At 34.4% G+C, this 14284-nt stretch overlaps 1 protein-coding gene across 2 annotated transcripts in view; it reads right to left on the bottom strand.

Annotated features, from left to right (window-relative positions):
- The window catches only part of LOC138694567 (serine/threonine-protein kinase 11-interacting protein), a 79543-nt gene that overhangs the window by 8674 nt on the left and 56585 nt on the right, over nucleotides 1–14284 (bottom strand). For both annotated transcript variants that reach the window (XM_069818427.1, XM_069818428.1), the window contains 6 exons: nucleotides 9795–9930; nucleotides 7909–8057; nucleotides 6002–6289; nucleotides 3338–3543; nucleotides 3117–3214; nucleotides 1451–1641 (listed from right to left, as the gene is read on the bottom strand). In XM_069818427.1, the coding sequence (XP_069674528.1) occupies nucleotides 1451–1641; nucleotides 3117–3214; nucleotides 3338–3543; nucleotides 6002–6289; nucleotides 7909–8057; nucleotides 9795–9930 (1068 nt within the window). The remainder of the gene's footprint in view (nucleotides 1–1450; nucleotides 1642–3116; nucleotides 3215–3337; nucleotides 3544–6001; nucleotides 6290–7908; nucleotides 8058–9794; nucleotides 9931–14284) is intronic.

Below are 14284 nucleotides of genomic sequence, written 5' to 3'. Positions count from 1 at the left end.
GAGAAGCTGACGAACGTCAACATGGTGGGGAGAAGCTCCATCATGCACCAGCCACATACCTGTTGTACTGCCAATGACATATCTTCCAGCAAGAGAGGCAGAGTGGCCTGCAGGAATCGCAGATACCTATCCACTGAGGCCTTGTGGAAGAAGGACTGGTCCTAGTAGGCAATCATCAATAATCCCAGCCCAAACATTGATGTTGAACCTGATGAATGCTTTTACAAAGGAGTTACGTCATGAAGAACAGTGTTACCATCTATCATGGAACACATGCATTTCCGGACATATGTTCACATGAACTTTTCCTGTCAAATCACTTCCTGAAGTTTTGTCCCTATAGTTAATATTCATCCTGTATATTTTACTAGGGAGACTAAAATGTGTTGGCACAATAATTTCAACAGTAATGTATCGAAACTGAAATACGTAATTAAAGGTTAGTATTTACAGTTCCATACATTACACTCTTCCCTGAAATTTGTGTATGTTATAATTTTAATATTATTACATACCTCACAAAAAAAATTTGAAATTAGGATCCTACAGTGTATTAATGAAAAACCGCGATTTTTCGAGTCATGTTATGTTTTTGACGAGGCAACTTTCCATCTATCTGAGAAAGTTAACAGGCATAATATCCGAATATGGGGCTCTCAAAACTCCTATATAGACATGAAGTATATTCGAGAGAGCCCTAAAGTAAATGTATGGTGTGATCTTCTGCAGGATATGATAACTGGAACTTTCTTTTTCATGAGAACTTTTCTTTTTACATCACCTTCGTACCTGGACATAGAAGAATACATATTTCCATAGATTGCACACAAACCTGCATAATCTTCCAATAAGATGGAGTATACAATAATGGACTACTGGACTGGATGTGGAGGTACAATAACATGATCTCCTCATTCTCCCAACAGTACAGTTACGTTCTTTTCTTTGGGGCTATATCAAGGACAATGTGCATTCTACCAACGTGACTGACCTCAATAACTTAATGATCACATTGTGAAAGCAGTAGCCACTTTCATAACAGATATGCTATACAGAATGTGGACTGAAATTGAGTACTGTTTGGATACTGTTCGTGCTACTGAGGGGGCTCAGGTAGAAATCTACTACTGATTGTTTTTGTGAAATGGAGACGTACTTACTAATAAAGGTGACAAAAATGCCTCCACATTTTCATTTGTCTTCTGAGAGGCAATTGAAATCATCAGGGAAGTTCGAGAGGGCCACCTGGTATTGAAATTCTTAAAATGTTGTAATGAATATTGAAACAATATTGTCTAACGACATCTACAGCTACTAGATTTTGGGAAAACTATATTGTAAAATAATATTTTGAAACAAAGATCTTAACTTTGAGAGCAAAGTATTTAGATGAATGGATAAAATCTTGCAATGATTGTATTGTTGATATTTCTTATTCTGATAATTTTACCTGCTAGAAAAGAGAAAAAGTTGATGGTATGGCTCTGGTCCTGTAAAATTAACAGGAAACTTGAAGATAGTTCAGCTTCTTCACACAATAATTCCACTCCAACTCCTTGTTGCCACATCAAAGGAAATAAAGCTTTCAGTGTTTCTATTGGTCTAGCTTGTACCGTGCGAAGCCACTGCTCAGGATCATCCCTATGCACATAAACAAGAAAATACAAAAAACATAAAATAGGTATATACACTGCTTAGAATTACTATATTTTAATATACAGAGAATGCTGCTTCGAAACGAAGTGGCAATTGAGAATTGTGTCTTGTTATCCAGTTGAAAATAACTTTGTAAGGTGTTGTAAATTTACATTTCATTAAAAACAATCTGAACAAATCAGCACTATTCCTAACTAAGAATGTTGCACTTGCATGAAACTTGTTTTTAATGATTTGTGCTCACTGCAATGCATTTAGCCTTTCAATAGTCGCGTGTAAACTGTCACTTCACTGAGAACTATTAATATGATTTTCCCGCGTACCTGCCATCCCAGTTTCTTACCAATTTTCATAGCTTTCAACAATCGATCTCTCATTATTGTCATAAATTTTAAGCTCTGAACTCGCATTTGTTTATCAGTTTTAACGGTTGAGAAGCGAGAGTCTGCAGTGACCTGTAACGTTCGTTGAAACTGCAGTAGTTACTATCATTACTATTAATCCGCTCTAATCAGTATAGGTTCATCCATTCATAGTGTTCTGCCCAAGAGCAGGTCTTTCACAGCATTCTCCAGTCTTTCCTATTTTCTGTCTTTCTCTTTGTCTCCTCATATGATCCATATATTTAAATGTCGTCATCATCTGATATCTTCTTTTGCCCCGAACTCTTTCCCCGTTCACAATTCCTTCCCGTGCATCCTTCAATAGGCAATTTCTTCTCAACCAGTAACCCAGCCAATTCCTTTTCCTCTTTCTGATCAGTTTCTTTCTTCATTCACAGCTTCGTTTTTTACTTAGTTTGACCATTTCACATGCTCCATCCTTCTCCATATGGACATTTAAAATGCTTCTATTTGCTTCTCTTCACTTTGTCGTAATGTTCATGTTTCTGCCCCATACAATGCTACACTCCACACAAAGCACTTCACTAGTCTCTTCCTTAGTTCTTTCTCCAGAGATCTGCAGAAGATGCTTCTTTTTCTATTAAAAGCTTCCTTTGTTAGTATGCAATATATACATATTTATATTATCTCTCCCACATGTTGCTGTGACAAAGACAGAACTCGAGATGCATGCAAAAATGTTTCGACTACATGGGTGAGAACAATAACATACAGAGAGTCTTGTCTCTTATCGTCCACATAATTATGACTCTAATGATTGAATGATTTCGCACATCATTTCTTTCAAAATATATCTTTTGTAAAAAAATGTCTGTCCATAACTTCTTCATGACTGTAAACAAATTTAAGCCCTTTTATTTGCTTGCCAAGTGTCAGTCCACAATGACTACTCAGTGACAGTAACTTACAGCGATTACTGAAGAGTTAATAAGATTTGTATTATAGCATTTTTCAAGTTGAATAATTAAACTTACATAAATCATGTTTATAATAATTTCATAACAATAAATAGATAATAATTTACAAAGTCCACACTATCCGAAGCATTACACTCACCCTTCCTCACCAATCACTTCAAGAATATATATATTTTTAGTTGATACTATAAAACATCCCGGATATGATGAGTTTGATGAAAAAGGTATAATTTGCGCCTGAAAAAAACAAAAACAAAAATTAGTTTAATAAACACATTATCCATATTTCCAACTCCTTATTTAGATTTCAATGAAAGTAATGGAAGTTTTTCCAAAGTTTTAAATGAATAAAAAACACACCCTAAGCAGAAACAAAAGATCTTCCTGTTCTTGTTGAAAGAGATGCAGGTACAGATATAATTTTACACGGTGGTCAACAGCAGAGAAATCTATGTAAGAATATTTCACTCTGTCATTCCCACTGACATTTTCTCTCATTTCTGAATGGTCAATGGACTTCTCTGGAGATTTAGATATCAACTTCGATCCCACGCTTTGAAGTAAACCTGTATAAAAGTTAGAAAACATTTATTAAAAAAAGAAAATCGTAGGGGATTTCAGGAAATCCCTATGATTGCAAGTAATGTCTATACAGAAAATAATTATTACATTTGCTGTAAGATTTAAGTGTGTCTAATGAAATAAGTGATGATGATGATGACGGCGACGATAATAATAATAATAATAATAATAATAATAATAATAATAATAATAATAATAATAATAATGTGCTTTTTTTCTGGAAAAAAGTTTACCGGAACTCTATCACTCGATCACATTATACAACAAAAACGTAGATTTAAAAATATTAGGCCTACATACCTTATATTACAATAAGTTCCAAACGGAGCTCATCGATTTTAAGCATAACGGAAATTTTGCGATTTCGAGCTATAGTTTCAGGATCAATAACAGAAGATGGCAGCACTAGATTGCATGAGTTACTTTTGCACCAACGATAATAATGAGAAAATGTAAACTCTTGGACTCGGCAGTGGCGGCAATTTTAATTTTCAATTTCGCTTATAAAATATATCTTGTTGGAATTTGTAATGGCAAAAAGTTTACTGGAATGCATTCGAGACCGTTCCGGCTGAAAAAAAGGGCTGATAATAATAATAATAATAATAATAATAATAATAATAATAATAATAATGTAAATGAAAATAGTAAATATGATTGTTGTGAACTAGCACATCCTGCCCTCTTACAGTTCTTATTATATAAGCCATTTTAATGTTTTCAATTACTTCAAAATTTAATACTGAACTAGTGAAGTACATATTTCCATAGAAATGAACATTATTATGCTACAAAATAATTAAATACATTTCCATAGCAACGTCGGCCCTTGTGCAGTCTTGCATTACCAACCTAGAGGCAGATCAACTGGACGTCCAATGAAGAGATGGGCCGAAAACTTTTGTGGACCTTAACAGTCCTTCTGGGACTATAACCTGTATGGCTGTTGATGATGATGTAATCTTAAAGGGACAAAGGTCGAACCCAGTAATGTAGAAAGACGTTCCTCACGTGTACATAATAAACGAGTTATTATTTATAATACAGTACAGTATGCAACTTAAAAAAAATTTGTTATTATTCAGTACGGTATATATATATGTACACGATTGTAATTAAAAAAAAAAAAAAGCAATCCGGAAGGCTGGATAATTGGGACTCTACTGTATATAATAAAGGTTTACTTTCATCAACATTTAACAGAAATAACATTAGTTTGTACACCATTTTGCTCACTTAAAAAATAAAGATTTTTGTCAGAGATGATTTGGTTGAAAAGAATAGTATAAAATATATATTTTATTAATTTCATTAAAGAAGCATTACTTGATGATTGATAATATAAATTATATACCGGTACTACAGAAAGTCAAAACTAAGGTATCAGCATTCTTACTGAGATGTAAGGTTGCTGTGTGTCAGTGTTTTTTTTTTTTAAAGCCCAGCAAAACACAAGATGCGTGGATTTGTCTTATTAGGTGTTGCACTAAGCTAGCGATACAATTCTGTTGGCACTTTAAACTGCCAATCTCAGTGAGTCAATTGTCTGAACTGTATTGAGAAATACTTATTTTTAATCATAGTTAGATATATAGTACTGCAAAGCATTTTCGTCACAGGCATGTCTGTCAAGTGTTCGTTTTGTTACAGCATGCTTTAGACAATGTTTCTTCTTATCAAGAATGGAATTTGTTTCTCGACACTTAATATTTAATTTACTAATGCACTGTTCTGATGGTGGTATAGCATGAAAATACTGCTGAACCTTGTTTAACCACTGCTCGTATGACTTCTTCATTAGATACAATTCAATGAAGAAAATGCATTGCTGTATTGTGTATCTAACCATGGTTGAAATTACGTATTTCTCAATACAGTTCAGACAAATAACTGAGAATGACAATGTAAAGTGCCAGTAGAATTGTGTCATCAGCTTAGGCAAACCCACACACTGTGTCCTTTACTGGGCTTAAAGCAAACAAGATGCCGGGAAAACTCAATGCACTGCCTGCTACACTGCGGCTCAATAACAATGCCAATAATTTACATCTGATTCATTCTGTATTAATTTCAATTAACAAAATCTTCCTTGACTCAAAAATCGCATACTGTACAGTACTTACTTACTAACAAATGGCTTTTAAGGAACCCGCAGGTTGTCGCCCTCACATAATCCCGCCATAGGTCCCTATCCTGTGCAAGATTAATCCAGTCTCTATCATCATATTCCACCTCCCTCAAATCCATTTTAATATTATCCTCCCATCTACGTCTCGGCCTCCCCTAAGGTCTTTTTCCCTCCGGCCTCCCAACTAACACTCTATATGCATTTCTGGATTCGCCCATACGTGCTACAAAGGATTATAGACTTTTGCATCATACACTTACATCTCAACTAAAATTTAACAGAATACAAAATACAATAAATAATAATATGCTCACCTTCCAGCATACTTGCATAATTTTTACGAGGACTTAAGTTTTCTTCATGCATTTTAAAAAGTTGTGTAGGGCTTTCATCTTCAAGGGCATCATTATTTGACGAATCCTTTGCTAACTTCTCAGTTACCTTGTTCAAAGTACCGTTCTGTTTTGAATCTACACTATCTTCCTCTTTCAAAGTAGCTGCAATTCCTCCATCCTCTGGTTTTGTTGATGTAATTTCTTGTCTTGATGGCACAGAGACTGAGTGAATTTCGTAAGTTGTGCATATGCTGTCTGTGAGGGAACCTACACAAAGATGAAAAATAGTGGTACAGTAAAATCCCTCGTAACTGGCACTCAAATAACTGGTAATACCAAAACAACGGCACTTTTGGCTGAGACAAAAAAAAAAAGTTTAAATCTGTCACATTGCCACAGTCTGGGCTGTCAGTTTTGCCACATTAGGAAATTCGCACGAACTTTCGTTTTCAGTGAATATTCGAACCTAAAATTAGTGTATTACTTGTGTTGTGTGATGTGTTTTAATAAGGAAAATCCACACAGTTTTTATGTTTATTCGGTTATGAGCAAGGGAATTAAGCTTCACATGAATGCAGTTTCAACATTTGGCACCATGAAATACGAACTTTTTTTTGTATATAATTTTTATTCAATTATCCAGCAAAATCTCGTATCTGGAACTAGCCTGGTCCCTTTGGTGCCAGTTAAGAGGGATTCTACTACATTTCATTCTCGATATAACGTAAGATATTGTAACAGGGTACTGAATTTCATAATTTTAGATATCTTACAATTTTTGTAATAATTTCGGTCCCCAGCCATATAAATACTACAAAAGCATTTAGCTTGGGTCTCAGTTAGCTCAGTTCTAAGCCGAAAACATGCACATTAGATATATTTGAGATTCATGGAGTGATGATCCAGATATATGCCATGTAATACTATACTCTAGGACAGAATAGATATGCATTTAGTTTGCCAGTCTGCAATTTGATATGTTGATAACTTTCTTTTAAAGTGCAAGTGCAAGCGTGCATTATTAAATTTTACAGTAGTTTTGTACAGGAGTTAACAGTAGAACACCGATTATGTATGAACTTAGGAAAATATAAGAAGAAAAATTGTAGAGATTACAGAAACAGAAATTTTGCATGTGAATTTCATAAAAAAAATGTTGGGAATGCGTGAATGCAGAGGAACAACTCCTGTAACACAGGTTAGTACTCATTAAATAAAAATATGATCGTGTGCATGCTAATATTAATGAAAGTTAGGGTAAAATACATAGAGGTTATGGACTGATAATGATGCAGTTTACATTGGCCATGCAAGCATGTCTGATACGTGTGTCTCCCCCTGAGAGCCAAGCTGAACACATTATGTTGGAGAGACTTAAATGGGTTAGAAAAAAGGAAGTCATTTTTGAAGGTACAAATATCTAAATTCAACACTTATAAATATATACATGCATCGTTATGCAGAGAAAAATATTGGTTCTTACATTTATATTTAGCCACGAAAAACTGCAGGTTTTGATGCGTTGTTTTTAGTTTTCATTTGAACTTACTATTGATTAATACATCACAAACACTTATTCCACCTATTCATGTTCCTTTTAAGATGCTGAAATGATATGTAATAGGAGAAAATATATTACTTCCTCATTAAACTACATAAAAAGTAAAAAGAGAAGACAGTGATGTTGCAAAAAAAAAATCTGTTTCGAGGTTTTCATGGAATTAAAGCTTTCATCACCTCTTATATTGACTTGTCCAAAATCACTTTTTCAATATGTTGTTGTTGTTTTCTAATGCCACGTGTTTGACAATAAAGTCATTTGGCCTCTTGGAGTGCAAGAGGACTGATGCATGTGAATTATCCAGCAGTAGAATACAACTTATTACCTGAGGAACTGCTTTCAGTAAGACCAGTAAGTGTCATCATATGGTTTCCAATTTCAGATACAACTGGATGTTGAGGTGGTACTGTCACTGATACAACTTGTCTCTCTTCTGATGATCGCTTCCTTGAAGGGGTAGCTGAACCCTGTAATCTACAGATATTATAGTCAATAACTACACGTCTTTAAATATTTATCTTGTTTGTTTGGTCAGGTTTTATTAATTACAAACACACACATACACACATGCACGTGCTCATACATACAAAATAATTCATGAAGAAAATTTATAACTTAAGGATACGACTTTTTAACCCATTTTTAATTGAAAAAAGTTCACATAAACATGGGTTCAATTCCGAACGATTAAGGAGCCATATCCAGTATTTGGTACAAATAAATGCATCACTATGAATCACATTTCACCATACGATTTTCAGTGTCATGAACTCATGACCTCGGTCAGGCATTAGCTTCCAGGTCTACCACACAAAAGTGGACACAGGAAGACTTATTACTCCATCATATTTCTACTTCTGCAGCACACATAAACAATGAGTGCTACTCACAAGCAAACAACTAATTATATTGAAGCAGAGGGTGGTGATTTTGAAAATCTAATGTAACCACTGATCCAGAGTTCAAGAAAACTACCTATGTACGTATCTGTGAACATGAACTGTAAATTCTTTTAAAGTAAGTGAAGCATAGCTTACTTTCTTAAAATCAAACAGCTATAGTTCCGTGACTGTTGAAAATTCGACCCAGATTATATGAACTTTTGTGCTCAAAATGGCTTACTTAAAAAACCATATTCGAAAGATACGACTTTTGTTTATGGAAAGAGAGAGAGATAAGAGACAGGGGGAGGGAGAGGGGGAGAGAGCTATAGAGAGAGATTGGGAAAGAGACAAAGAGAAGAGAGGAGAGGGAGGGACAGGGAGTGAGGGAGAGAGGGCGAAGAACAAAGAAGGAGAGAGAGAGAGAGGGAGGGGGAGGAAAAAAGAGAGAGTGTGTAAACACTTTTATTCAGAGTAAAATAAGGATCTCTAAATCACCTATAAAAATAATACACAAGCGCATAGAATAGATAGGAAATTCTTTATTTAAACGTCTTCTGAACTACTAATTGAATTGCATCAGCTTTCCACAGACACCACATTCAAATTAAAACAATGTTTAGTCAAATTTGTGGTGGTAAAGGCGTTGGGATAGGTTTCTGCTGAGCATTCCTGTTTCCTTGTATGATTCCATGGAGTAATCATTATCATCTTAATCACTGTAACAGCCAAAGCAGGAAGCAGAAGTTTTCACTTTTCTAATGCATTGGTCAAATAAGCAAGATCCTCATGGACCTTTATTGCCCTTCTGCAGAGCAATAGCTTTACATTATACAAAATATAAAGAGAGTATTATGATACTGTAAAAAAAGTATTTCAAATCTAATTAGATGCAAGTTTTATGGACTCCAGATTCCGAAAAAAGTTGCTTTTGACATATTATCTGTCTGTCCATCTGTGTATAGACTTTCAGCATGAACTGTTGAGAGGATTTTGTTTATACCCAACAACTAAAAAAATCAATTCAGAAATGATACATGTGATATAATCATTTTTACTAAAACATTATACTTTAATAATTATATACGTTATGAATAGTCATTAATATGAAAATATGGACTTAAAATTCCACAGGGAAACGAAATATTCCGATAAAATCTATCCTCCAGATACAATTTCCACATCTCATCGTAACTGTCGAAGAATAAAATATCTATTCCTTTAAAGAGATAAAATATTTACGTTAAAAATGAAGCATGACTTCATTTTCACTGACGGAAATTATTTTATTAATGGATGTTTTTAAAGATAGGGTTTTACTCTTTCTTACCTGGAGTGTTCATCCAATACTTCAATGCTACTTTGACTGGGATTGCTAATTATCTCTATATCACTATCCCATCGCTTCACAGGTTGTCCAGTATTGTTCGGAGAATCTGTGAAGGGATCCAATGAAGCAGCTGAACCTGTTTCGTACACAGAAAAAAGATTGTATTCTTAAACATTTTAAAACGAAATATTTAATTTATCCAACAAGTACAGGCTAATTTGAAGACCACCAAACCCATACCTATTAAATGTAGAGTAGCACAAGGCTCACCATTATCACCATTGTTATTCAATTTGGCTATAAATTACTGAACAATATGAATATAAATTATCAAGAAATCTGCATTAGCTCCGCTGATGACATAACTTTAATCAGTAAACAAGGAAATTATGCCACAATAATGCATTTGGCAGAGAGCAGTCTTACAGAGTTGGGTTTAACAATTAATCCTTCAAAAAGTAAAGCTATAGTACTAAGGGAAAAATTACAACTTTACAACTTTACAAAGTTTAAAAATTGATTCATTAACAGATAAAAAAGAACGTATTAAATACCTTGACATTGATTTTACTGATGAAATTTCAATTGACAAAAACAGAATTGTTAAAAATCCAACTCTGAACTTAATGGCCTTGTACCAACAAAATTACTTAAATCTGAGCAGAAATTAAAAATTATTAATGAATGGGTGTGGGCTAGTCTCATATATCCCTTACAATGTACGCCTTTAAATCAATTATCCACCGGTTTCTTAAGAGATCTTGACAAAACAGTTAGAAGTGCTGTCAAAGGAATCATGATGTTACCAGACGACACTCCAAATTCTTTGTTATATTCATCTAAAAAAGTTCGTGGACTGAATATACTGTGTGCAGAATGGGAAGCCAGTATACAGCATTTTAATATCAGCCCCTTATGATCCACATTTACTGTACATCATACATAGAATCTTGAAGAAGAGAAAAATGTGGTCCTTGGAAAACTTAATTTTACTAAATTGTCTCTTCCTCCAAAGACCAATGGGAGGAAACTTAGAGAAATTCTAACGAGATCTTTCCAAGCTTGGTGTCAACTGCCACATAAAGGGAAAGGAGTGATTATGTATGCTGAGTGAGCTAATTCATGGATGTCCAGCAAAAAACCTCTTTCAACATCTGAATATTCATGTAAGATCTGTTGCTGTCAGATCCTTCAATACAACCCATTGTAGACATACTGACTGCAATGAGACAGAAACTACTGGTCACATATTGGGATTATGTAGGAAAAGCGAGCTGCTATGGAACAGAAATCATAGAGAGAGGATAAATATTGCAGAAGTCCTAAAGCACCTTCGTTGGGAGGTTCATGAAGAGGTTTATTGCATTTTGGCTGCAGATTCCAATAGGCGCGCGGACATCATAACCATCAAAAGGGTTAAGGATAAGGCCATGGTATTAAATCCAACCATCTGCTTTGAGAGAAACTTCTCACAAGCAGACGAGGTCAACAAAGAAAAAGAAAAAAAGTGCGAAAATTACGCGAGGAAATACGGTATGTGTTGAAAAAGAATCTGTCAATGAAATGAGATCACCTACTGATTTGAGAAGCTCTTCCTCAGGCTACTAACATTATTAAGTGCGATTAGATTTGCAAGATGACAGATGACTTCATTGTGAAATATCTGACCATTAAGACACCAGCTGGCAATCAATTATATAAGTCAACCAAGTTCAAATCTTTCTGACAAGTGCATGTGTATGAGTATTCGCATCTGGCTTTTCTTTAAAATTTGTATGCTTAAACAAGCTTGGCCAAACTAAGTATGATGTAACAACCAGTAAGAATATAAACATCTCAACCCGGATCCTTAAATATAAAAACTTGTGATTGGCATAATTATGAAATATGTAATTTCACAAGTGAATTAGAGAGCATACATTCTTTGCAGCCCCTCACTCAATCCCTAAAAGAAATGGCACTTTGGTTTTTCTGCTAGTCTGTGTTCATCAATACCAGTACTCCAGTATGACTATGTATATCATGCTCTCACAAACTCTGAACAGTGTTAGCTAAGTGAATCATTTGATAAAGAACTACCAATCATCCACATATCCTAATTTCTGAAATTATCCACTGAATGCTAAAGATCACTAGAGAAAATATAAATGAAAACAAGTTTCACATATCAAATGTGAAAAAATTATGAGCATCCTCTTTCTTGAAGTACGAGTGTTAACAACAGTTACTAATCAGAGAACTTCCTGAAACTTTTATTTTTCCGATTCAATTAATGTTACTTTTTTTTCATAAAATGTTTCCTAATTTTATATGCAGCTACATTTATGTATTAAGCAGTGCAGATACGTTACTCATGAAATTATTTTTTATATACAATATGGGTTTCATGCCTGACCAATTAAAGGAATATAACTTATTTTGATTACTAAGTTCGGAAGTCAGGCTTTTTCTACAATTTTCTGAACTGCCTATTATACAATTATTGCTGTCTCCTTCTGTAAGCAGGCAAACTGTGCAACAAATTTGAACATACTATAACAAAGATAAAATTACAATTAAACTGAAAGAGAATACATGAAGAAACCAGTGTGCTGGAGATTACTCTTTAAATAATAATAATAAAAAAGATGAAAATTTGAAAGACGCAACTGGAAGAAACAAATTCAGTTCTATTAGCACAGACGTAACAAACATTTAAAGATAACCGACTCAGTAAAACAACTTAAACAGAGAGCAGACAAATTTCTCATAAAGCAAACATTGAAAGAATAAACATAATGACATTAATTACAGCACATTCACATCTCTAACCGTAGCATGGAACAATATGAAATTCAATAAAATGAAAGGTTTAGTTTGTGCATCTAAATTATGATTTAAATTTATTTATCCATACACGAATACAAAAATAATATATCCAAATGATTTGAATTCGTCGATCACGACGTAAGTTTAGTGCACTATTATGTTATTATTCTTGTAATTATTGCTATTGTTGTCATTGTCACAGTCACTTTGTCGTCAATGTCAGTATCGTTACTATCACCATATTATCTTCATATTGTCGTCAGTTTCTTCCTCTTTGTCCTCCTCTTACTTTCTTGTGTTTGCTCCTACCCATTTCATCTTCATTATTATTATCATCGATCTTAAATGCTGCAATTCCTGGAAATGTAGCTATCATAGTATTCCTTCTTATTTTTCTCACAATCATCATTGTTATTTTGCTATTGCCACTGTCATCACTATTACAACCATCATCATTATAGTCTTTTCAACAACATTCTTGTAAATATAGATATCACTGCCATCATCAGTCATTGTCCTCATCATCATGTTTGTCTTGGGATCATCCTCGTCATTATACAGAACCATCAAACAGATGCTCATCCATAAGTGTGCAGCTGTGAATGGCGGCTGGAAGTACACTCTTTGCTGGCAGAGTCAGATATTCATAGCAGAAGCACGACATCATTTCCAGCATCTTCTATGTCAAAGGTAGATGGTTACTGTAATTACAATTTGCATGAGCAATCTATGTGCTTGACTTAAGGGCAATGAATATCCACCTCTGCCTGTAAACAGCATGCTTCCAGCCATCATGCATGGCTGGATCCTCGTGGATGAATGTCTATTGGAAGGCTCTGTAGTTGCATGATAGTTCAGTATTTGGAAAGCCTACAGTTCGATTCCCAATACCAAAAATTAGGACCAAAGTTTTCCCGAGTTTCTTCAGGAAATTGATTGTGTAAGTAATCTTTAAATATAAACTGATCATGTTTTTCTCTAATTTCTTTCATATTCCTCATAGCCTCATGAAGAGAAAACACAGAATAGTAAAGTAGTGTTTTCCATTCGGCTCTCGCCCATGCATGCACAAGCAATGCATGTATGTATGTCTGATTTAGGTTGCAGCAATTGATCCATAAATTCCCACGCATTTGTAGCCATATAACATAGATTAATATCAGCATGCACATACATAACTATATTTTTAATTCACAATCAGTAATACTCTATGTTTTAGGAGTTGTGCGAAGTAGTGTTTGGCAGCATTCATACATTCCTGACATCTTTTGATAAACTTTCCATTTACACACAAAAGTTCTCCTTCTGTAATTCGTCTAATTTCTGTCTGATATTGTCATTAAATTCGTCCATAGTGTGAGAGTTATTCCTGTAAACTCTATTTTTCGGGTTCCCTATCAATAACAGGTTGCACACACAATAAGCCTGGGGAAAGTACAGGCCACTGCTCTCTCTATAAATGATCCTGTCGTCAAAACTGTCCCTTACTAATTCCAAAGACTCCTAAGAAGTGTGTACTGTGGCAGGATAGTGTTGAAAATATGCATTTGTTTTTCCATTACCTGATAATTAAAAAAAAACAGTGCAAGTATGCGCAGTACCTTTTTGAATTTACTGTTGTCTTCAAGAAATATGGTTGGTTGGTAGCCAATGCTCTGATATCATGGCAATGAAGCCATCAG

This window comes from Periplaneta americana, chromosome 2, assembly GCF_040183065.1.
Source record: "Periplaneta americana isolate PAMFEO1 chromosome 2, P.americana_PAMFEO1_priV1, whole genome shotgun sequence".
NCBI classification, from domain to species: Eukaryota; Metazoa; Arthropoda; class Insecta; order Blattodea; family Blattidae; genus Periplaneta; species Periplaneta americana.
The sequence above is the reverse complement of the archived record's forward strand: the minus strand, read 5'-3'. Positions and strand labels throughout refer to the sequence as shown.